The sequence below is a fragment of the Entelurus aequoreus genome, linkage group LG26 (genome assembly GCF_033978785.1).
Source record: "Entelurus aequoreus isolate RoL-2023_Sb linkage group LG26, RoL_Eaeq_v1.1, whole genome shotgun sequence".
Lineage (NCBI taxonomy): Eukaryota > Metazoa > Chordata > Actinopteri > Syngnathiformes > Syngnathidae > Entelurus > Entelurus aequoreus.
In genome coordinates, this window is record NC_084756.1 from 35312707 (window position 1) to 35335666 (window position 22960).

The 22960-nt window shown below is 35.2% G+C and overlaps 1 protein-coding gene across 2 annotated transcripts in view; it reads left to right on the forward strand.

The window, feature by feature from the left end:
• The window catches only part of stab1 (stabilin 1), a 203513-nt gene that overhangs the window by 158507 nt on the left and 22046 nt on the right, over positions 1-22960 (forward strand). For both annotated transcript variants that reach the window (XM_062037804.1, XM_062037805.1), the window contains exons 59-62: positions 8342-8474; positions 8549-8609; positions 11599-11743; positions 19497-19630. In XM_062037804.1, coding sequence (XP_061893788.1) covers positions 8342-8474; positions 8549-8609; positions 11599-11743; positions 19497-19630 — 473 coding nt within the window. The remainder of the gene's footprint in view (positions 1-8341; positions 8475-8548; positions 8610-11598; positions 11744-19496; positions 19631-22960) is intronic.

The window sequence follows — 22960 nt, forward strand, 5'->3', positions numbered from 1 at the left end:
CCTAATGAAATGATCTGACAAATATACAAGATAAAAAAACTAGAATTTAGAGGAAAAAATACTTAAAACTAGTGAAATGATCTGACAAATATATAAGATAAAAAAACTAGATTTTAGGGAAAAAAATACTAAAAAGTTACGAAGTGATCTGACAAATATACAAGATAAAAAGACTAGATTTTAGGGAAAAAATACTAAAAATTAATGAAATGATCTGACAAATATACAAGATAAAAAGACAATATTTTAGGGAAAAAATTACAAAAAACTAGTGAAAGGAGCTGAAAAATATATAAGATAAAAAAACTGGATTTTAGGGAAAAAAAGACTAAAAAGTAATGAAATTATCTGACAAATATACAAGATAAAAACACAAAATTTTGGGGAAAAAATACTAAAAACTAATGAAATGATCTGACAAATATACAAGATAAAAAAACTAGAATTTAGAGGAAAAAATACTTAAAACTAGTGAAATGATCTGACAAATATATAAGATAAAAAAACTAGATTTTAGGGAAAAAAATACTAAAAAGTTACGAAGTGATCTGACAAATATACAAGATAAAAAGACTAGATTTTAGGCAAAAAATACTAAAAATTAATGAAATGATCTGACAAATATACAAGATAAAAGCACTAAATTTTAGGGAAAAAAATACTAAAAACTAGTGAAATGATCTGACAATTATATAAGATAAAAAGACTAGGTTTTAGGGGAAATAATACTAAAAATTAATTACATGATCTGACAAATATTTATAAGTTAAAAAGACTAGATTTGAGGATAAAAACACTAAACACTAGTGAAATTATCTGACAAATATATAAGATAAACAGACTAGATTTTTGGAAGAAAAAAAAGTTAAAAACTAGTGAAATGATCTGACAAATACACAAGATAAAAAGACAACATTTTGGGAAAAATTACTAAAAACTAATGGAATGATCTGACAAATATATAAGATAAAAAAGACTAGCTTTTAGGGGAAAAAATACTAAAAACTAGTGAAATGATCTGACAAATATACAAGATAAGAAAACTAGATTTTAGGGAAAAAAATACAAAAACCTAATGAAATGATCTGACAAATGTATAAGATAAAAAGACACATTTTGAGGAAAATAAATACTAAAAACTAGTGAAATTATCTGACAAATATATAAGATAAAAAAACTAGATTTTAGGAAAAAAAATACTAAAAAGTAATGAAATGATCTGACAAATGTATAAGATAAAAAGACACATTTTGGGGAAAATAAATACTAAAAACTTGTGAAATGATCTGACAAATATATAAGATAAAAAAACTAGATTTTAGGAAAAAAACAAAACTAAAAAGTAATGAAATGATCTCACAAATGTATAAGATAAAAAGACACATTTTGAGGAAAATAAATACTAAAAATTAGTGAAATTATCTGACAAATATATAAGATAAAAAAACTAGATTTTAGGGGGGAAAAATACAAAAAATTAATGAAATGATCTGACAAATATACAAGATAAAAAGACTAGATTTTAGGGAAAAAATGCTAAAAACTAGTGAAATGATCTGACAAATATATAAGATAAAAAGACTAGGTTTTAGGGGAAATAACACTAAAAATTAATGAAATGATCTGACAAATATTTGTAAGATAAAAAGACTATTTGAGGAAAAAAATACTAAAAACTAGTGAAATTATCTGACAAATATATAAAATAAACAGACTAGATTTTTGGAAGAAAAAAAAGTTAAAAACTAGTGAAATGATCTGACAAATACACAAGATAAAAAGACAACATTTTGGGAAAAATTACTAAAAACTAATGAAATGATCTGACAAATATACAAGATAAAAAAGACTAGCTTTTAGGGGGAAAAATACTAAAAACAAGTGAAATGATCTGACAAATATACAAGATAAGAAAACTAGATTTTAGGGAAAAAAATACGAAAACCTAATGAAATGATCTGACAAATGTATAAGATAAAAAGACACATTTTGAGGAAAATAAATACTAAAAACTAGTGAAATGATCTGACAAATATATAAGATAAAAAAACTAGATTTTAGGAAAAAAACAAAACTAAAAAGTAATGAAATGATCTGACAAATATACAAGATAAAAAATACTAGATTTTAGGGGGGGAAAAATACTAAAAATTAATGAAATTATCTGACAAATATACAAGATAAAAAGACTAGATTTTAGGGAAAAAATACTAAAAACTAGTGAAATGATCTGACAAATATATAAGATAAAAAGACTAGGTTTTAGGGGAAATAACACAAAACATTAATGAAATGATCTGACAAATATTTGTAAGATAAAAAGACTATTTGAGGAAAAAAATACTAAAAAATAGTGAAATTATCTGACAGATATATAAGATAAACAGACTAGATTTTTGGAAGAAAAAAAAAAGTTAAAAACTAGTGAAATGATCTGACAAATACACAAGATAAAAAGACAACATTTTGGGAAAAATTTATAACAACTAATGAAATTATCTGACAAATATACAAGATAAAAAAAGACCAGCTTTTAGGGGGAAAAATACTAAAAACTAATGAAATTATCTAACAAATATATAAGATAAAAAGACTAGATTTTAGGGAAAAAAATACTAAAAAACAATTAAATTATCTGACAAATATATAAAATAAAAAGACTAGATTTTAGGAAAGAAAATACTAAAAAGTAATGAAACGAGCTGACAAATATATAAGATAAAAAAAAACTAGATTTTAGGAAAAAATACTAAAAACTAATGAAATTATCTGACAAATATATAATATACAAGATAAAAATATTAGATTTTAGAAAAAAAAAATACTAAAAAGCAATTAAATGATTTGACAAATATACAAGATAAAAAGACTAGATTTTGGGGGGGGAAAAATACTAAAAATTAGTGAAATTATCTGACAAATATATAAGATAAAAAGACTAGATTTTAGGAAAAATATACTAAAAACTAGTCAAATGATCCGACAAATATACAAGATAAAAAGACTAGATTTTAGGGGAAAAAAAGTCTAAAAATTAATGAAATGATCTGACAAATATATAAGATTAAAAAATATATACGATAAAAAGACTAGATTTGAGGAAAAAAATACTAAAAACTAGTGAAATTATCTGACAAATATATAAAATAAAAAGACTAGATTTTTGGAAGAAAAAAAAAAGTTAAAACTAGTGAAATGATCTGACAAATATACAAGATTACATGATATAGATGATAAAAAGACTATATTTTAGATTTTTTTTTTTTTTTTGAACTAAAAAATAATTAAATTTTCTGACAAATACTGTATAAAAGATAAAAAGACTAGATTTTAGGTTAGAAAAATTACTAAAAACTAGTGAAAGGATCTCAAAAATATATAATATAAAAGTACTAGATTTTAGGGGAAAAATACTAAAAACTAATTGAATTGTTACACAAATATGTAAGCTAAAGAGACTAGATTTTATTAATAAAATACTAAAAACCAGTTAAATTATCTAAAAATATATATGATAAGAAGACTAGATTTTAGGGAAAAGATACTAAAACTAGTGAAATGATCTGAGAACTATATCAAATAAAAAGACTATTAAAATTATTTTATTAAACAAAACCAGTTTTCTTTTATTTAATATAGACTTTGATCAGAGATGTTTATCTATTTTATGGAAGAAATTAGTTAACTGTAGAACTGGCATCCAATGTTAGATTACTCGTAAACGTAACACTATGTTGTGTGTTGTAGTACCACTTAGACCCTGAGGAGGTGGTAGTGAGTCACGGTGACATCGGGTCAACACTGACAGTACACATTATAGGGCAGACCTGGGCAAATAAAGGCCCGGGGGCCACATGCGGCCCGTTAAGCTTTTCAATCTGGCCCGCCGGACATTCCCAAATCATTTTTTTTAGATGTTTACGATGGAAAGTGTAGCTGCCATTATGATGTGCAGTCATGTTTTCTAATGACCATAAGTCTTCAACTATACAACGTTTTTCAATGGTTGGCATCTGCACTTTTGCATGATATACTAGTTACTGTGGTAATTTAATTAGTTACTATGGTAATCTAATTAGCTACTATGGTAATCCAAGTCACAACAGCTCAGACGAGGCACCAAGCAGTGTGGGTGTGGTTTGTTTCCACAGAGTGTTTCCAGACTGTGAAATGTGGGTGTCAGGGACAAACGCAGAGGGAGATTTTTACAACAAAGTTCTAAAGCTTAGCGATATATCAGATTGTAGGTGTGTTTTTTTTTTTTTTACCCTTCGCGTTCGTATTTCGCTGTGTTTGTTGCATTTTTGTTGCGTTTCGCTTGATTGTAAAATATGTGGATGGATATGAACACTGAATACGTTGTCAATATTCAGTGTTTTATCCTTCATAGTTAATATTGTAAATCCCACATTCTTTATTTTCATGTACATTCTGGGTGTCTCATTCAGTAAAAAAAAAAAATTAAATTCCATTCCGTTTTCTCAGGCGGTCTGTCATCAAGTTTTTATCATTCAATCAGACATTATTGGGAGGTTTTGTATTAGTGTTCCTAAAAATAGATATACCGGCCTCCGGACACATTTTTTTCTCAAAATTTGGCCCCCCGAGTCAAAATAATTTCCCAGGCCTGTTATGGAAACATTTCACTATTCATTTTAATCTGAATACAGTTTGTTGGCGTATGAATATGTTTTAATCCTGACAGTGATGTTTTCCGCCTAACTTCCTGTTGTATCTTCCTGTCTCTTCTCTGCCTAATGGAACTTGACTTTTTTTTCCTTTTTTTTTTAAATTCAATGGAGCGATCTAATTCTGCCTAGCAACACATTTTCCATGCTAATATGTCCGCTGGCCAACGTATGATTTCAGTTGTCCAGTTTAATAAGGACTACCTTGGATTATATGAGAGGTTGAATACACAGCTGTTGGATTGGACACATCTGAGAAAGCCACATGGAGAAGTGGCCAATAAGCGACGACGGCTACATTGCGTCTTAGGAGATAGCTAAACTCAGCCGGCTGCACCTGCTAACAAGATTGTCAGGTTCAAACACTGATGACATCTATTAAACAAGACAAGAAGCAAAGAATCAAACAGAGGCAGAATTCAATGTTGCTCAATTGAGGAGAAACGTGTCGACCTGTAACCTCTTACAGTGTCACCCACGCTCTGGCGAAAGATTGTACGCCACCTCTTTTTATTTGGACTTTCCCTGTTTATGCAACAACATCTGCTTCCAAAGGAATGGGGAGTATGTAAACAGTCATTGTTTTCGGTCACTATAACACAAAAGAAAAAGATGCCCCGGGCTTGGGCTGGTCCTGGCTTCAGCCTGGGCAGGTCTTCGATGACAATAGATAACCCCCATCCCGTCTCCTCCCATCGTACGCAATGGAATTTTCCAAGCCTTTGCTTGGTGCAACAAAGACAGCCTCTTGTCTGTTTATTGGGAACCAGGCATGTGATTTTTCCGTCTAAAGTCGGAATTCCGTCTTTTTTAATCTCGGGGGGGGGGAAATTATCTCCCGTTTTTCCGGTTTTTTTTCCGACCCTAAATCAAGATTCGAGACGTAGTTTATATTACGCCGTAGTTGATTGGTCGATATGTTCCTTGTGACCAATCAGGACATCTGTTATGAATGATGACGTTAATAACGTCATCATTCATAATGGTTATTACGGCCATTGTCCATATGTAAACAATGTCGGTTCTCGAGAGAAAGGACGCTTTACGAGTCAAAGAAATTGATAAACATGTCAAAAATAAGTTTCGATGGGACTGGATGGAAAGGGAAATCACTGATACTGTTGGGAAGAAGAAAGTTACGACTTTGTTCGGTGATTTTATTCGGAAAATCGATCGTCCCGGAAAGGTTTTGTGCACGTGGTGTCATGATAATATTGACTATGGATCACGAGGTTTCAAGGCTTTGGAAGTACATGCGAAACGCCAAAAACATATGAAACAACTTGAAGCAAGGAAAACAAACTTTTCACTAGCTGTTACTTTTGGATGTCAACCGAAAGTGAGCAAACCTTACGGACTTCATCCTTTGTTTACATCGACAACTGCCGTAGACATGGAGAGGAAAGATCCACCCTCTTCAGTTGCAGACAGGGTTGTTAATAATGAGGTAAGCTAAAAAAAAATTGCTTGCGAAATACGCATGTTTGTTTGAAATATTAACCAATTATTGCTTAGCGAAATATAAATGGGTTTTTCTAAAAATAAAAAGCCACGTGAAAATATATTATGAAATTACAGAAATTCAAAGAGTCGCATTATTGATTCCAGTTAACAATTTATTTGAAATAAATTTGCATATAATACTATTTTGTAATATTAAGTTCTTATGTAGTCTGTTGAAACTATTGTCAGTGGTGTAACAATCTTGGAGGTAAATATTTTCACACTTGTTTCATGCAATATGTCAGTGTCCTCACATTATTATTATTTCCTGTTTTCAAATATGAGTAAACAATACTAAACACGTTTAATTATTTTCATAAATGTATATCCTATTTTGGCGAAAAGGATGAAATGTTTACATTACATGAACTGAAGTAATGTGGTAATACTGTACATAAACTGTAGATAATAACACTGATCAATGTGACACCTGTGGATGTGAAATGAACACAAGATGTAAATATTAGTGACTAAATACTGTTGGGACTGAACCATATACAGTGATTCATTAGGATAATTGGGTTATGTATGTAGGGATGATGTTTGATAAGAAATTATCGAGTTCGAGCCTATTATCGAATCCTCTTATCGAACCGATTCCTTATCGATTCTCTTATGGAGTCCAGATAGGTTGTTGTATATGGAAAAAAACACACAATATTTAGTTTAACAAAAGCTCACTTTTATTATACAAGAAAACAATTTAATCTAATAAATAAATAAATATTGACTGTTACCCCCCTAAAAAAATAAAATAAAATAAATAAATATGGACTGTTGTTACCCAAAGTATATTAAGTGGGATTTTTTCAGAAAAACAAATATATACAGTAACACAAAAACAAGCTGTCTCTGTGATCACTGTAGGTGTATAAATAATAATATAGTGTTAAATAAAATCAGTCCCTTGGGCACAAAACTGAAAATAATACAGCTTTCCAAAAAGTGCACTTCTGCTGCTACTTGACGTAACTGTTTGTTATGATGCTTTGACATTTTTGCACTTCATTTCTTTATTGAAAGAAAATTCTATGAAGAGAAAAGTTCTTTGCAAATGTGGATACAATGCTAAAAAAATGAAAAGTTAAAGCTAAAAAAAAGAAAGACACTTTGAGTTAACATTCTTTCTTTATAGGGGGAAAGATGTTATGAGCTAGGGAATATAACAACTACACTACCCAGCATGCAACGGGAGTGACGAGCATGCGCGATATGCAACACTTTTCGGGGCTATCGTCACCCGGCAGCTAAGAATGAGCACGCTGTGAAAGTAAACGTCAAGAACTCAGCCAACACGCCTCGTCTGCATTATTTATAATTAGACAGACAACACATATACAGTGTGATTTTGTAACGTTTACAAGGAAAGAAAAACGAAAGGTAAAAAAGGGAGATGTCATATATGTTGTATATATATGTATGTGCTGCGGTTGTTTTAAGAACGTTGTGACAGCTGCCGTAAAGGAGGTGCGTTGCTAGCCTGGTTGCTATGTTTCCGGTTGGTCGTAAAAGTATTCGTCATGTGTTTGTAGTCTGCTCAAATCTCTCAGTAAAGTTATTCATTGGATTATACCTTTTGTTTTGAACTTCATTACACCTTGGAGCGCTTTTTCCCGTCCATTGTTTTCCTGCTTTCGCTATCTGTGCCTAATGACTGAGCTACGTGACGCCATTTCTTGTGATGTCTCACGGGGCATTTCTTGTCGGGACGGGATTCGTTCCCAGGGATTCGAATAAAGAACCAACTGTTTTTCTTTACTATAGTGGTCTTGATAACGGGTACCGGTTCTCAAAAAGGGATTCGAGTCCGAGGACTCGGTTCTTTTCTTATCGAACAACCGAGAAAACCGGTTTAGAGTATCATCCCTATATGTATGTTCTATTAATGATGTTTTCATGTCTTTAAACACTAAAATATTTTCTTCAAATGGTGCTGTCTTTGTTAATTTTAGCTTGTTAAATTGGTGAAAAACCAGGAGCTTTGGCTGGGGGCCTTCGTCCCCCAGACCCCCGGAAGTTTTTTCAGTCTTTTTCATTGTGGTCAAATCACATGCCTGTTATTGGGAACTCAGAACGGAAAGTTTTTTGATAATTTACATACAATTTTTCTGAGAAAGATTGTGACGACAGATTTATTAAACACGTCGCAGCTCCAGATCTCTGCTCCGAGTACAACGGCGGCTGTCACCAGGAAGCAGACTGCAACCAGACGCGGCTGCAGGTCAACTGCACCTGTCGCAGCGGTTACCAAGGCGACGGGTACTCCTGCGAGGCCGTCAACAGGTGAAGGCTGACCTCCGGTTTCTTTTGTGTTCTTTTGTATGACATCGGACGTAACGACCTGAGATGTCTTACAGGTGTGTGGAGGAGACGAATGGCGGCTGCAGTGACTTCGCTTCCTGCAAGTTCACAGGTCCGGTGAGTAGAAACCTTCCCAGGATACCGTATATTGCGCCGATATTTAGGCCTCACCCACCAAATTTTAGAGGAAATAAATATTTTTTCATATATTAGCCGCATATCAATCAATCAATCAATCGAAGTTTATTTATATAGCCCTAAATCACAAGTGTCTCATAGGACTATAAGATGCAGATATATACCGGTACGAAAGATTTCGCAAATGTTTATTTACATACCTTAAATGGGATCCCCAGCAAGAACATCCAGAAGCTGCAATACATACAGAATAGTGCTGCTAGGATCCTGATGAGAGTGCGGAAATACGACCACATCACACCAATTCTCAAATCCCTTCACTGGCTTCCTGTTCCACTCAGGATTGCATACAAAGTCTCCCTACTAACCCGCCAGTGCCTCCATGGAAATGCCCCCCTCTACCTCAAAGAACTGCTCACCCCCAAATCCTCCACACGACATCTCCGCTCCGGACAGGCTAACCTCCTCCAACCTCCGAGGACAAAGCTCCGAACTATGGGAGACCGGGCTTTCTGCTCCGCCGCTCCCAGTCTGTGGAATGCTCTCCCTGACCACCTGAGGGCACCACGGACTGTGGATGCTTTTAAAAAAGGCTTAAAAACCCTTCTGTTTAAAAAAAGCCTTTTTTAGATATATGCATACTAGTTCTAGCTATTAGGCTGTTCTAGTTTTTATTTTTATTTATTTATTTTTTTAATACACTGTAGCACTTTGAGGTTGTTTGCTCAATGTAAAAGTGCGTTTTACAAGTAAAATCTATTATTATTATTATTATTATTATTAAATGTTTCCAAACGGTGCCTGTCGCACGGCAGTAAAACGGCTGATCAAACAAAACAGAAGTCATCATCTTGGACCCACTAGCTGCGAAATCTAGCTCTCCTATCAGCTACTCCATGGTGACATTTTGGTGAATTTACTGAGGAATTTGTGAAACATTACTAAAAAGTAATGAAATTATCTGACAAATATACAAGATTAAAAGACTAGATTTTAGAGGGAAAAAAATACTAAAAAGTTATGAAATGATCTGACAAATATATAAGATTTGAAGACTAGATTTTAGGGGGAAAAAAATACTAATGAAATTATCTGACAAATATATAAGATAAAAGACTAGATTTTAGGAAAAAAATACTAAAAACTAATGAAAAGATCTGACAAATATACACTATAAAAGAATATTTTAGATTAATTTATTTTTTAACTAAAAAACAATTAAATTATCTGACAAATATATAAGATGAAAAGACTACATTTTAGGAAATAAAATACTAAAAAGTAATGAAATGATCTGACAAATATGAGATAAGAATACTAGATTTTAGTATAAAAAAAAAAAACCCCTAAAAGCCAATGAAATTATCTGACACATATCAGACAAGAAGACTAGATTTTCGTAAAATAAAAAACACAACTAAAAACTAGTAAAATTATCTGACAAATACATAAGATAAAAAGACTAGATTTTAGGTTAAACAAATTACTAAAAACTAGTGGGAAAAATATATAAAATAAAAGTACTAGATTTTAGGGAAAAAATACTTATTAAATTATATTGTCACACAAATATGTAAGCTAAAAAGACTAGATTTGATTAATAAAATACTAAAAAACAATAAAATTATCTAAAAATATATATGATTATATATATAATATATATATAAAAGATACTAAAACTAGTGAAATGATCTGAGAACTATATAAAATAAAAAGACTATTACAATTATTTTATTACAAAAAAACAGTTTTCTTTTAAGTAATATAGAATTTGATCAGAGATATTTATCTATTTTATGGAGGAAATTAGTTAATAGAACTGGCACCCAATGTTATTAAAAAGTATTGATTTTAAATCAATAATCGTTTTGCATCGAGAATTGATTCTGAATCAAATCGTTACCCTCAAGAATCGAATCGAATCGAATCGTGTGGTGCCCAAAGATTCACTAGTAAACGTAACACTATGTTGTGTGTTGTACCACTTAGACCCTGAGGACCTGAGGGCACCACAGACTGTGGCTGCTTTTAAAAAAGGCTTAAAAAGCCTTTTTTTTTTTTTTTTAGATATATGCATACTAGTTCTAGCTATTAGGCTGTTCTAGTTTTCATTTTTATTATCTTTTTATTTGTATATTTTTTAATACACTGTAGCACTTTGAGGTTGTTTGCTCAATGTAAAGTGCTTTTTGCAAGTAAAACCTATTATTATTATTATTATTATTAAATGTTTCCAAACGGTGCCTGTCGCACGGCAGTTAAACGGCTGATCAAACAAAACAGAAGTCGTCGTCTTGGACCCACAAGCTGCGAAATCTAGCTCTCCAATCAGCTACTTCATGGTGACATTTTGCTGAATTTACTGAGGGATTTGTGAAACTGAAACAATACCAAAAGAATGCCATTGTAAGTTATTAATACTAACACAGACACTCGTAAATGTGTTAGCATATTAGCTAATGCTAATGACGCTAGCCGGATAGCATCAGGGTAGTACGTACGAATATGCACGAAAACACTCTTAAAGACATCACACATGGGACAGGTTTTTAGTAAGTAACAATTGTTTTAGTTGTATTGCGAAACTTACAAACGTTGCTTGGAGTGATGAACGAAGAATCCTTTCGAGCAGAAACGCCATGGACAGTTATACCTCTGGTTCAAGGCACGAAACAGGAAGTACATTTTCAACCCGCGGTGAGCAAACTCGTCCAAACAATAACACACCTTTTCAGCGTCTCTGTCGGTGTTGAAAACTATTTGTTGAGTACAAAACAATATGGCCGTTAGCAGGGGGGGAAAAAATCCATAAATCAGCTGCACCGTTTTATGAGCCGCAGGTTTCAAAGCGTTGGGGGGAAAAAGTGTGCTTACAGTTGGGAAAATACGGTATTTATTTTGAAATCCTACTATTTAACAAAGAGTATTATGACCTTGGGTAATGATGGCCCAAACTGTGTTGTTCCAGAACGAGCGCGAGTGTGAGTGCTTGCCGGGATACGTGGGTAACGGAGTCCAGTGTCTGGAGAAGGTGGCGCCCCCTGTTGACCGCTGCCTGGAAAACAACGGAGGGTGTGATGCCGTGGCCTCCTGCAAAGACTTGCATTACCACGGTAACGCCACGTCACCTCACAGAAACATCATTTTAACAACAACAACCACGTTACCATAGTAACGTTAGGGGCGGTATAGCTCGGTTGGTAGAGTGGCCGCGCCAGCAACTTGAGGGTTCCAGGTTCGATCCCCGCTTCCGCCATCCTCATCACTGCCGTTGTGTCCTTGGGCAAGACACTTTACCCACCTGCTCCCAGTGCCACCCACACTGCTTTAAATGTCACTTAGATATTGGGTTTCACTACATAAAAGTGCTTTGAGTCACTAGAGAAAAGCACTATATAAATATAATTCACTACACTAGTAACAGACATCTTGCGCTATCTGCTAATGGCTACGGCAAACTTGTTACCATGGTGACAATACCTTAAAGGCCTACTGAAATGATTTTTTTTTAATTTAAACGGGGATAGCAGATCTATTCTATGTGTCATACTTGATCATTTCGCGATATTGCCATATTTTTGCTGAAAGGATTTAGTATAGAACAACGACGATAAAGATTGCAACTTTTGGTATCTGATAAAAAAAAAAGGCTTGCCCCTACCAGAAGTAGCGTGACGTAGTCAGTTGAACATATACGCAAAGTTCCCTATTGTTTACAATGATGGCCGCATGAAGTGAGAGAGATTCGGACCGAGAAAGCGACAATTTCCCCATTAATTTGAGGGAGGATGAAAGATTTGTGGATGAGTAAAGTGCAAGTGAAGGACTAGTGGGGAGTTGAAGCTATTCAGATAGGGAAGATGCTGTGAGAGGCGGGGGTGACCTGATATTCAGCTGGGAATGACTACAACAGTAAATAAACACAAGACATATACCGTATTTCCTTGAATAGCCGCAGGGGCGCTAATTAATTTAAAACCTCTTCTCACTCCTGCGGTTACCAAAACCATGCGGAATGAGCAAGCATGCTCTAATTATTTTAAAACCTCTTCTCACTCCGGCGCATACCTTATCATTAAAAACACATTTAATAAAAAAAACGTTATTATGATCTTACCTTTACTTGTAGATGGGTCCATGTGCAGCTGCTTCTGATCAAAGGCAGTCTTTCTCATCTTTCTTCAATTTTAAAAGTCTCTGGAGATATTCCTTTAATTATTACCTCCTGCTTCGATTGAAAGTCCAGTTTAGAAAACGGTTTTATTTTAGATATGTAATCCTCCATGTTAAAAGTGCAAGCAAACAATTGCTGCATGCTTGCTGCTTGTTGTCTTCTTCTGCAGTACCTGTCTCCTGCAGTACTGGTAGTCGCAAGAAGGATCACTAGCGCCCTCTACCACCTGGAGGCGGGAGTCATTTAATGACTCATATTTGACCCGGCGGAAGTGCCAAGCATGCGCTAATTATTTTGCGAAACGAGTTTGACCCGGCTGTAATTCTAGGCAGGCGAATACTATATTCCCGGCGCCAATTCAAGGAAATACGGTATATACTCTATTAGCCACAACACAACCAGGCTTATATTTAATATGCCACAAATTAATCCTGCATAAAAACACCTGCGTGTTTGTTATGCTAGCTCCTAGCTCCTCTGCTAGCTCCTAGCTCCATAGAACACGCCAATACAATTCAAACACCTGATCAACACACACAATCACTCAGCCCAAAAGACCGTTCACCTAACCCAAGGTTCATTAAGCTTATATATTTTTAAAAAGTTACGTACGTGACGCGCACATACGGTCAAGCTCTCAAATGTTTAGCAGCCAAGGCTGCATACTCACGGTACCTGATATTCAGCGGGGAATGACTACAACAGTAAATAAACACAAGACATATATATACTCTATTAGCCACAACACAACCAGGCTTATATTTAATATGCCACAAATTAATCCTGCATAAAAACACCTGCGTGTTTGTTATGCTAGCTCCTAGCTCCTATGCTAGCTCCTAGCTCCATAGAACACGCCAATACAATTCAAACACCTGATCAACACACACAATCACTCAGCCCAAAAGACCGTTCACCTAACCCAAGGTTCATAAAGCTTATATATTTTTAAAAAGTTACGTACATACGCAAAAAAAAGTTGCGCACATACGGTCAAGCGATCAAATGTTTAGAAGCCAAAGCTGCATACTCACAGTAGCACGTCTGCGTCTTTGTCATCCAAATCAAAGTAATCCTGGTAAGAGTCTGTGTTGTCCCAGTTCTCTACAGGCGTCTGTGTATCGAAGTCAAAAGTCCTCCTGGTTAGAGTCTCTGTTATCCGAGTTCTTCCATCTTGACTGAATCTTTCGAGAATGTAAACAAAGAAGCGCCGGCTGTGTACTGTTGTGGCTGACTACGTTCGAAAAATACGTCCATTTCGCACCGACAACTTTCTTCTTTGCTTGCTCAGCTTCCTTCTTCATAATGCAATGAACATGATTGAAACAGATTCACGAACACAGATGTCCAGAATACTGTGGAATTATGAAATGAAAACAGAGCTTTTTCGTATTGGCTTCAATGTGGAAGGCATACCCGTGTTCGCCGGGCTACGTCACGCGCATACGTCATCCTCAGAGGCGTTTCGAACCGGAAGTTTAGCGGCAAATTTAAAATGTCACTTTATAAGTTAACCCGGCCGTATTGGCATGTGTTATAATGCTAAGATTTCATCATTAATATATAAACTATCAGACTTCGTGGTCGGTAGTAGTGGGTTTCAGTAGGCCTTTAAGTCAGCCACAGTGTGTGTACCGTGTATTCACGCCCTTCACTACCCCAATCTATCCAGCTGTTTCCATAGTAACGTGTCCACAAGGCTATTCGTGTATGTTGCCATGGCAACACAGCCACCCCGACTGCCAGTACCACCGTAATCACCATGGCAACAAATATGCAACAGGCGAGCCGCTTCAACGTGAGGCCAGTGTAACCATGGTAACGCCCGCTCACTGGAACGAGTCCATCTTTTAATGGCGGTACTCTGAGAAATCCTTCCGTTGCTACGGTAACTGCTGACTCTGCAGCAGCTGGCGTTCATGTGATACTTTGTGCTGGCCTGGTAATAGTCATGACGCTTTGCAGCACCGCCTTGGCCGAAGTCGCCTTCGTTCCACCTTGAAATAGTGCAGTGCAACCAATGGAACAATGTCAACGGCTGAGGGCAGCGAGATACAAGCGCTACAGCAAAGTAGAGACTTGTTTTGACGACAAGTCTACGTGGACCACGTCATCAAATCCCCGCCTCAGTTGACCTGGACGTACTCGATTTACCGTGCATGCGGACGTGTGTGGCAGTATCGTCAACCTCCTCGTTATTGCTAAATAGCGTGAAGTAACAGTATTTTAACGTGCACATTGTGACTTCTTGTTTTGTGCATAGCGAGCTTCAAAATAAAAGCCAAAACTCCTAACTTTGTGTCAATACAAAAGCCAAAAGCAGTGAAGTTGGCACGTTCTGTAAATGGTAAATAAAAACAGAATACAATGATGTTCAAATTAGGGCTGCAACTAACGATTAATTTGATAATCGATTAATCTGTCGATTATTACATCGATTAATCGATTAATAATCGGATAAAAGAGACAAACTACATTTCTATCCTTTCCAGTATTTTATTGAAAAAAAAACAGCATACTGGCACCATACTTATTTTGATTATTGTTTTTCAGCTGTTTGTACATGTTGCAGTTTATAAATAAAGGTTTATTTTAAAAAAAATTAAAAATTCTTTTTTAAATTTTTTTAAAAGCCTCAGCTCATAGCATAGATCCAACGAATCGATGACTAAATTAATCGGCAACTATTTTTATAATCGATTTTAATCGATTAGTTGTTGAAGCCCTAGTTCAAATCCTTTTCAACTTATATTCAATTGAATAGACTGCAAAGACAAGATATTTAATGTTCACACTGAGAAACTTCATTTTGTTTTTGCAAATAATCATTATCTTAGAATTTAATGCCAGCAACACATTGCAAAAAAGTAGTCAGAGGGGCATTTTTACCACTGTGTTACATGGCCTTTCCTTTTAACAACACTCTGTAAACGTTTGGGAAGTGAGGAGACACATTTTTGAAGCTTTTCAGGTGGAATTATTTCCCATTCTTGCTTGATGTACAGCTTAAGTTGCTCAACAGTCCGGTGTCTCCGTTGTCGTATTGTGGGCTGCATATAGCGCCACACATTTTCAATGGGAGACAGGTCTGGACTGCGGGCAGGCCAGTCCAGTACCCGCACTCTTTTACTATGAAGCTTGGCATTGTCTTGCTGAAATAAGCAGGGGCGTCCATGAAAAAGACGTTGCTTGGATGTCCTTTTTTGCCACTTGTGCCAGCATTTATGAAACATGTTGCAGGCATCAAATTCCAAATGATCTAACATTTACAGATTATATGCAATCTGTTGTTGAGTTCCCTAATTTTGAGTGTACATAAATGAAGGTGTGTGTTGCTGAGCCCGACCTGGACATAATCTGGACTGGACTTGGTTTTAAGAACGCCTTAAAACAATCTAATTTCATTGACAACCTGGTCTGGTGAAGATAGGGTCCTTTTTAAAAAAAATTATAAAATAAAATAAGATAAATTTAAAACATTTTCTTGAATAAAAAAGAAAGTAAAACAATATAAAAGCAGTTACATAGAAACTAGTAATTAATGAAAATGAGTAAAATTAAGTGTTAAAGGTTAGTACTACACTGCAAAAACTGAAATCTAAGTAAGATTACATATCTCAAATAAGGGTGATATTTGCTTATTTTCTGTCTGATAAGATCCTTCTTCTCACTAAGAAGATTTTTAATGTTAGTGTTTTACTTGTTTTAAGTGTTTTGGTCCTAAATTATCTCAGTAAGATATTACAGCTTGTTGCTGAGATTTCATGAGCTATATTAAAGGCCTACTGAAAGCCACTACTAGCGACCACGCAGTCTGATAGTTTATATATCAATGATGAAATCTTAACATTGCAACACATGTTAATACGGCTGGGTTAACTTATAAAGTGACATTTTAAATTTCCCGGGAAACTTCCGGTTGAAAACGTCTATGTATGATGACGTATGCGCGTGACGTCAATGGTTGAAGCGGAAGTATTGGGACACATTGTATCCCAATACAAACAGCTCTGTTTTCATCGCAAAATTCCACAGTATTCTGGACATCTGTGTTGGTGAATCTTTTGCAATTTGTTTAATGAACAATGGAGACTGCAAAGAAGAACGTTGTAGGTGGGATCGGTGTATTAGCGGCTGGCTGCAGCAACACAACCAGGAGGACTTTGAGTAGGATAGCAGACCGCATCTGTGATCGGGTGAAGTCCTTCGTCGCGCCGTCGATCGCTGGAACGCAGGTGAGCACGGGTGTTGATGAGCAGATGAGGGCTGGCGTAGGTGGAGAGCTAATGTTTTTAGCATAGCTCTATCGAGGTCCCGTAGCTAAGTTAGCTTCAATGGCGTCGTTAGCAACAGCATTGCTAGGCTTCGCCAGGCGGTACAGCATTAACCGTGTGGTTACAGGTCCAGAGTTTGGTAGTATTGTTGATCTTCTGTCTATCCTTCCAGTCAGGGGCTTATTTCTTTAGTTTCTATCTGCATTTAAGCACGATGCTATCACGTTGGCTCCGTAGCTAAAGTGCTTCGCCGATGTATTGTCGTGGAGATAAAAGTCACTGTGAATGTCCATTTCGCGTTCTCCACTCTCATTTTCAAGAGGATATAGTATCCGAGGTGGTTTAAAATACAAATCCATGATCCACAATAGAAAAAGGAGAGAGTGTGGAATCCAACGAGCCCTTGTACCTAAGTTACGGTCAGAGCGAAAAAAGATACGTCCTGCACTGCACTCTAGTCCTTCACTCTCACGTTCCTCATCCACAAATCTTTCATTCTCGCTCAAATTAATGGGGTAATCGTTGCTTTCTCGGTCCAAATCGCTCTCGTTGCTGGTGTAAACAATGGGGAAATGTGAAGAGCCTTTCAACCTGTGACGTCACGCTACTTCCGGTACAGGCAAGGCTTTTTTTTATCAGCGAGCAAAAGTTGCGAACTTTATCGTCGATTTTCTCTACTAAATCCTTTCAGCAAAAATATGGCAATATCGCGAAATGATCAAGTATGACACATAGAATGGATCTGCTATCCCCGTTTAAAAAAGAACATTTCCTTTCAGTAGGCCTTTAAGTGGGATTTTTCAGAAAAACAAATATATACAGTAACACAAAAACAACCTGTCTCTGTGATCACTATAGGTGAATAGCCATGCCTTGAGGCGTTTTTTCCGGTCCATTATTTTTGCTGCTTGTGTGACATCCCAGGAAATGACGTAGCTCAGTCGTCCCACAGGGCATTTCTTGTGGGACGGGATTCGAATAAAGAACCAACTCTTTTTCTTTACTATAGTGGCCTCGATAACGGGAACGGGTTCTCAAAAAGGGATTTGAGTCCATGGAATCAGTTCTTTTCTTATCGAACAGTTCTTTTCTTATCGAACAACCGGGAGAACCGGTTTCGAACATCATCCCTAGTGACTTGAATATTAACCAAGTATTAGTGATATTGTTATTATAAGCGCTAACGCAGACAAACTTTTTTTATAGCGGCGACGTGATCACTTCCTGTGTGTCGATGTTTGCATCATGGAGTGGTCTGCTGCTTCCTCGCTTCCCTGCTCCCTGAAAGTTTATTGTCGATCATAAATCATGCCTCTGCCCTGAACAGAAGGTGGCTGTTGATATAATCTGACACGTTGGGACACTCTGACAGCCATATAGGACCTGGAACTGGTGAGAACGACACAAAAAGCACTTGTTGAAAAAACCATACCGGTCGATCTCTAGAAAAATTTGCACATACCATATTTCCTTGAATTGGCGCCGGGAATATGGTATTCGCATGCCTCGAATTACAGCCGGGTCAAACTTGTTTCGCAAAATAATTAGCACATGCTTGGCACTTCCGCCGGGTCAAATATGAGTCATTAAATGACTCCCGCCTCCTGGTGGTAGAGGGCGCTAGTGATCCTTCTTGCGACTGCTGGTACTGCAGAAGAGTGCTGCAGAAGAAGACAACCGGCAGCAAGAGTGCGCAGCCATTGTTTGCTTGGACTTTTACCATGGAGGATTACATATCTAAAATAAAACAGTTTTCTAAACTGGACTTTCAATCGAAGCAGGAGGTAATACTTTAAAGGAAGATCTCCATCGAGACAGAGAGACTTTTAAAACTGAAGAAAGATAAGGAAGACTTCTATATCAATGCTTTTCTTCAAAAGGAGCTGGCATGGACTCATTTATACCTGAAGGTAAGACAATAATAACGTTTTTTTTTAATTAAATGTGCTTTTCATGATAAGGTAAGTGCCGGAGTGAGAAGAGGTTTTAAAATAATTAGCGCATGCTTGGCCATCCCGCAGGCTTCTGGTAAGCGCCGGAGTGACAGGAGGTTTTAAATTAATTAGCGCCCCTGCGGCTATTCAAGGAAATACGGTATGTGGAAGCTTTATTGGTGTTCTTGTTAAGACTTAAAACTTTGACTTTTTTTTTTTAATATTCACAAATGGAGGTAAACAATCCAACAACAATCAAAAACCTGTTGTTATTGCCCGTTTTCCCAAAGTCTCCGGAAAAAATCACAAGCAAATGTGCAAGCAATGGCTAGTTTTGGTGTTGACATAAGGGCTAACAAAAGGGTTAGCTAAGGTTTGTATGCGTTTGATTATCAGCCGATCTCAGAATGTCAACAGCAGGCAGAGAGAGCCATGTCAAAGAAGTCGCGTCGCTAACTGCTGTGTTTTCACTGACGTCATGCAGCCAACACAGCGGGAGTCTTCCAACTGCGCTCTCCGGCCGGGAAGTACAAGATGAACTTCAGTCAAGCGGACGCCGCCTGCCAAGCCGAGGGCGCCGTATTGGCCAACCTCAAACAGCTGGGAGATGCACAGCAGGTACCCCAAGCGTGGTTTCCACGGTGACACCGGATGCACCAATTCATTCGTTCATTCAGCTGGAGCAGCTGTCTCTAGAAAAGAATAGGACAGGGGTGTCCAAACTTTTTCCACCGTGGCTGAAAATGAAAGCCTGCGGAGGCCATTGTGATATTTTTCATTTTCGAATTTTGATTTTTTTCAACCTTAATCAGAAAAGTCTCATTCATAAAAAAATTTAAAATAAGTCACATAATATTATTATTATTATTTTAATTCAACACTTCAATCTCTATATCAACTTCAGGTCTATCTGTCGATATAACGTTTGTTGTTGTTGTTTTTTTTTAATGTTGTATGCCCTTTTTGTCAAAACCCCTTTTTTTATGACAAAAACACAAAATATGCAAAATTTTCCCCAAAAAATATTTCAAAGTGTAATATTTGATGTGAAGTAATTGGAGCCTTGATTAGGTCAATATTTCATAACATTGATTTTTATCATTATCATATTTGGAACACTGACAGTTAAAAAAAAAAAAAATCTCACTAAAAGTTTTGGGAATCCAAAAGGGCTCTCCACTCATTAAAGTGTTAAAATAAGTCATACTTTTTAAACCTTTTAATTAACTTCAGATCTATTCATCGATTCGAAGTTTTTATCTCTTTTTTTTTATGCCCTTTTTGTCAAAAAACTGAGTTTTTTTGTACGGCAAAAACACAAAATATGCAATATTTTCCCCAAAAAATATTTCAAAGTGGAATAACAGTTCAAAAAAATATTGGGAATCCAAAAGGGCCCCACTCATAAATATGTTAAGATAAGTCATACTTTTCTTTTTTTTCTTTTTTTTTATTACTTCCAACGCTAAATCTTTTAGATCAACTTCAGATCTCGGTCAGGTATGGGTTTTACATTTGTTCATTATTTTTGTTGTATGTTTTATGCCCTTTCTGTCAAAAATATGCAATTTTCCCCAAAAAATATTTTAAAGTTGAATATTTGATGTGAAGTCATTAGAGCCTTAAATAAGTCAATATTTAATAACATTTTAATTCATTATTACTTTTTGAACAATCACACTTTAAAAAAAAATCTCACTAAAATGTTTGGGAATCAAAAGAGCTCCACTCCTAAAAGTGTCTTTTTTTTTTTTTTTTTTTTTTTTTTAACTTCCAGCAGTTAAACCTTTAGATCAACTTCAGATCCATCCGTTTATATATATTTATTTTAAAAAAAACAATTATTTGTTTTATGTTCTTTTTGTCAAAGACAACTTGGTTTTTTGTATGGCAAAAACACAAAATATTCAAAAATTTCCACCAAAAATATTTAAAAATTGAATTTTTGATGTGAAGTAATTGGAGTCTTAAATAGGTCAATCATTCATAACATTGATTTTAATTCATTATTATTTTTTGAACAATGACAGTTAAAAAAAAAATCCCATTACAATTATTGGGAATCAAAAGGGCTGCACTCATAAAAGTGTTAAAAATAAGTTATACATGTTTTTTTTTTTAAACTTCCAGTGCTTAAACCAGTGGTACCCAAACTACGGCCCGCGGGCCAGATCCGGCCCGCCAGCGTCCAAAATCAGGCCCGCGGGAAGTCCCAAGTATTAAAAAAAAATATATTTTTTTTTCCTGTCTTTTCTTATCCACTTTGTACCGCTTGCTACTCACGGTGTCTCCTAGCCGCTCAGGCAAATCATATTGTCTAAAAATGCATTTTCTCATCGATAACGTGACATCATCGCGCGCACGGAAAGTGCGCTATATATATCTAATACCGGGGTCCCCAACGCGGTGCCCGCGGGCACCAGGTAGCCCGTAAGGACCAGATGAGTAGCCCGCTGGCCTGTTCTAAAAATAGTTCAAATAGCAGCACTTACCAGTGAGCTGCCTCTATTTTTTAAATTTTATTTATTTACTAGCAAGCTGGTCTCGCTTTGCCCGACATTTTTAATTCTAAGAGAGACAAAACTCAAATAGAATTTGAAAATCCAAGAAAATATTTTAAAGACTTGGTCTTCACTTGTTTAAATAAATTCATTATTTTTTTTACTTTGCCTCTTATAACTTTCAGAAAGACAATTTTAGAGAAAAAATACAACCTTAAAAATGATTTTAGGATTTTTAAACACATATACCTTTTTACCTTTTAAATTCCTTCCTCTTCTTTCCTGACAATTTAAATCAATGTTCAAGTAAATTAATTTTTTTTATTGTAAAGAATAATAAATACATTTTAATTTAATTCTTCAATTTAGCTTCTGTTTTTTCGACGAAGAATATTTGTGAAATATTTCTTCAAACTTATTTTGATTAAAATTCAAAAAAATTATTCTGGCAAATCTAGAAAATCCGTAGAATCAAATTTAAATCTTATTTCAAAGTCTTTTGAATTTCTTTTAAAATTTTTGTTTTGGAAAATCTAGAAGAAATAAGGATTTGTCTTTGTTAGAAATATAGCTTGGTCCAATTTGTTATATATTCTAACAAAGTGCAGATTGTATTTTAACCTATTTAAAACATATCATCAAAATTCTAAAATTAATCTTAGGAAAAATTACTAATGATGTTCCATAAATTATTTTTTTTATTTTTTCAAAAAGATTCGAATTAGCTAGTTTTTCTCTTCTTTTTTTCGGTTGAATTTTGAATTTTAAAGAGTCGAAATTGAAGATAAACTATGTTTCAAAATTTTATTGTCATTTTTTTCGTGTTTTCTCCGTTCAATTAAGTGTAAATATCATTAATTATTAATAATAACATAGAGTTAAAGGTAAATTGAGCAAATTGGCTATTTTCGGCAATTTATTTAAGTGTGTATCAAACTGGTAGCCCTTCGCATTAATCAGTACCCAAAAAGTATCTCTTGGTTTCAAAGAGGTTGGTGACCCCTAATCTAATATATATATATATATATATATATATATATATATATATATATATATATATATATATATATATACACACACACAACCCGGCCCCCGGCCAAATTGTTTTAACCCAATGCGGCCCCCGAGTCAAAAAGTTTGGGGACCCCTGGCTTAAACCCTTAGCTCAACTTCAGATCTATCCGTATAATAATACATAAACATGTATATGTATTATTTTTTTGTATGTTTTTGTATGGCAAAAATATATTTTCCCCAAAAAAATATTTCAAAGTGGAATTTTGATGTGAAGTAATTGGAGCCTTAAATAGGTCAATAAGTTATAACATTGATTTTAAATCCTTATTATTTATTCAGCAATGAGAGTTTCAATAAATATCCCTCTAGATTTATTGGGAATCCAAAAGCCCCCCTCCTCCCACTCATAAGTGTTAAAAAACATGTCATA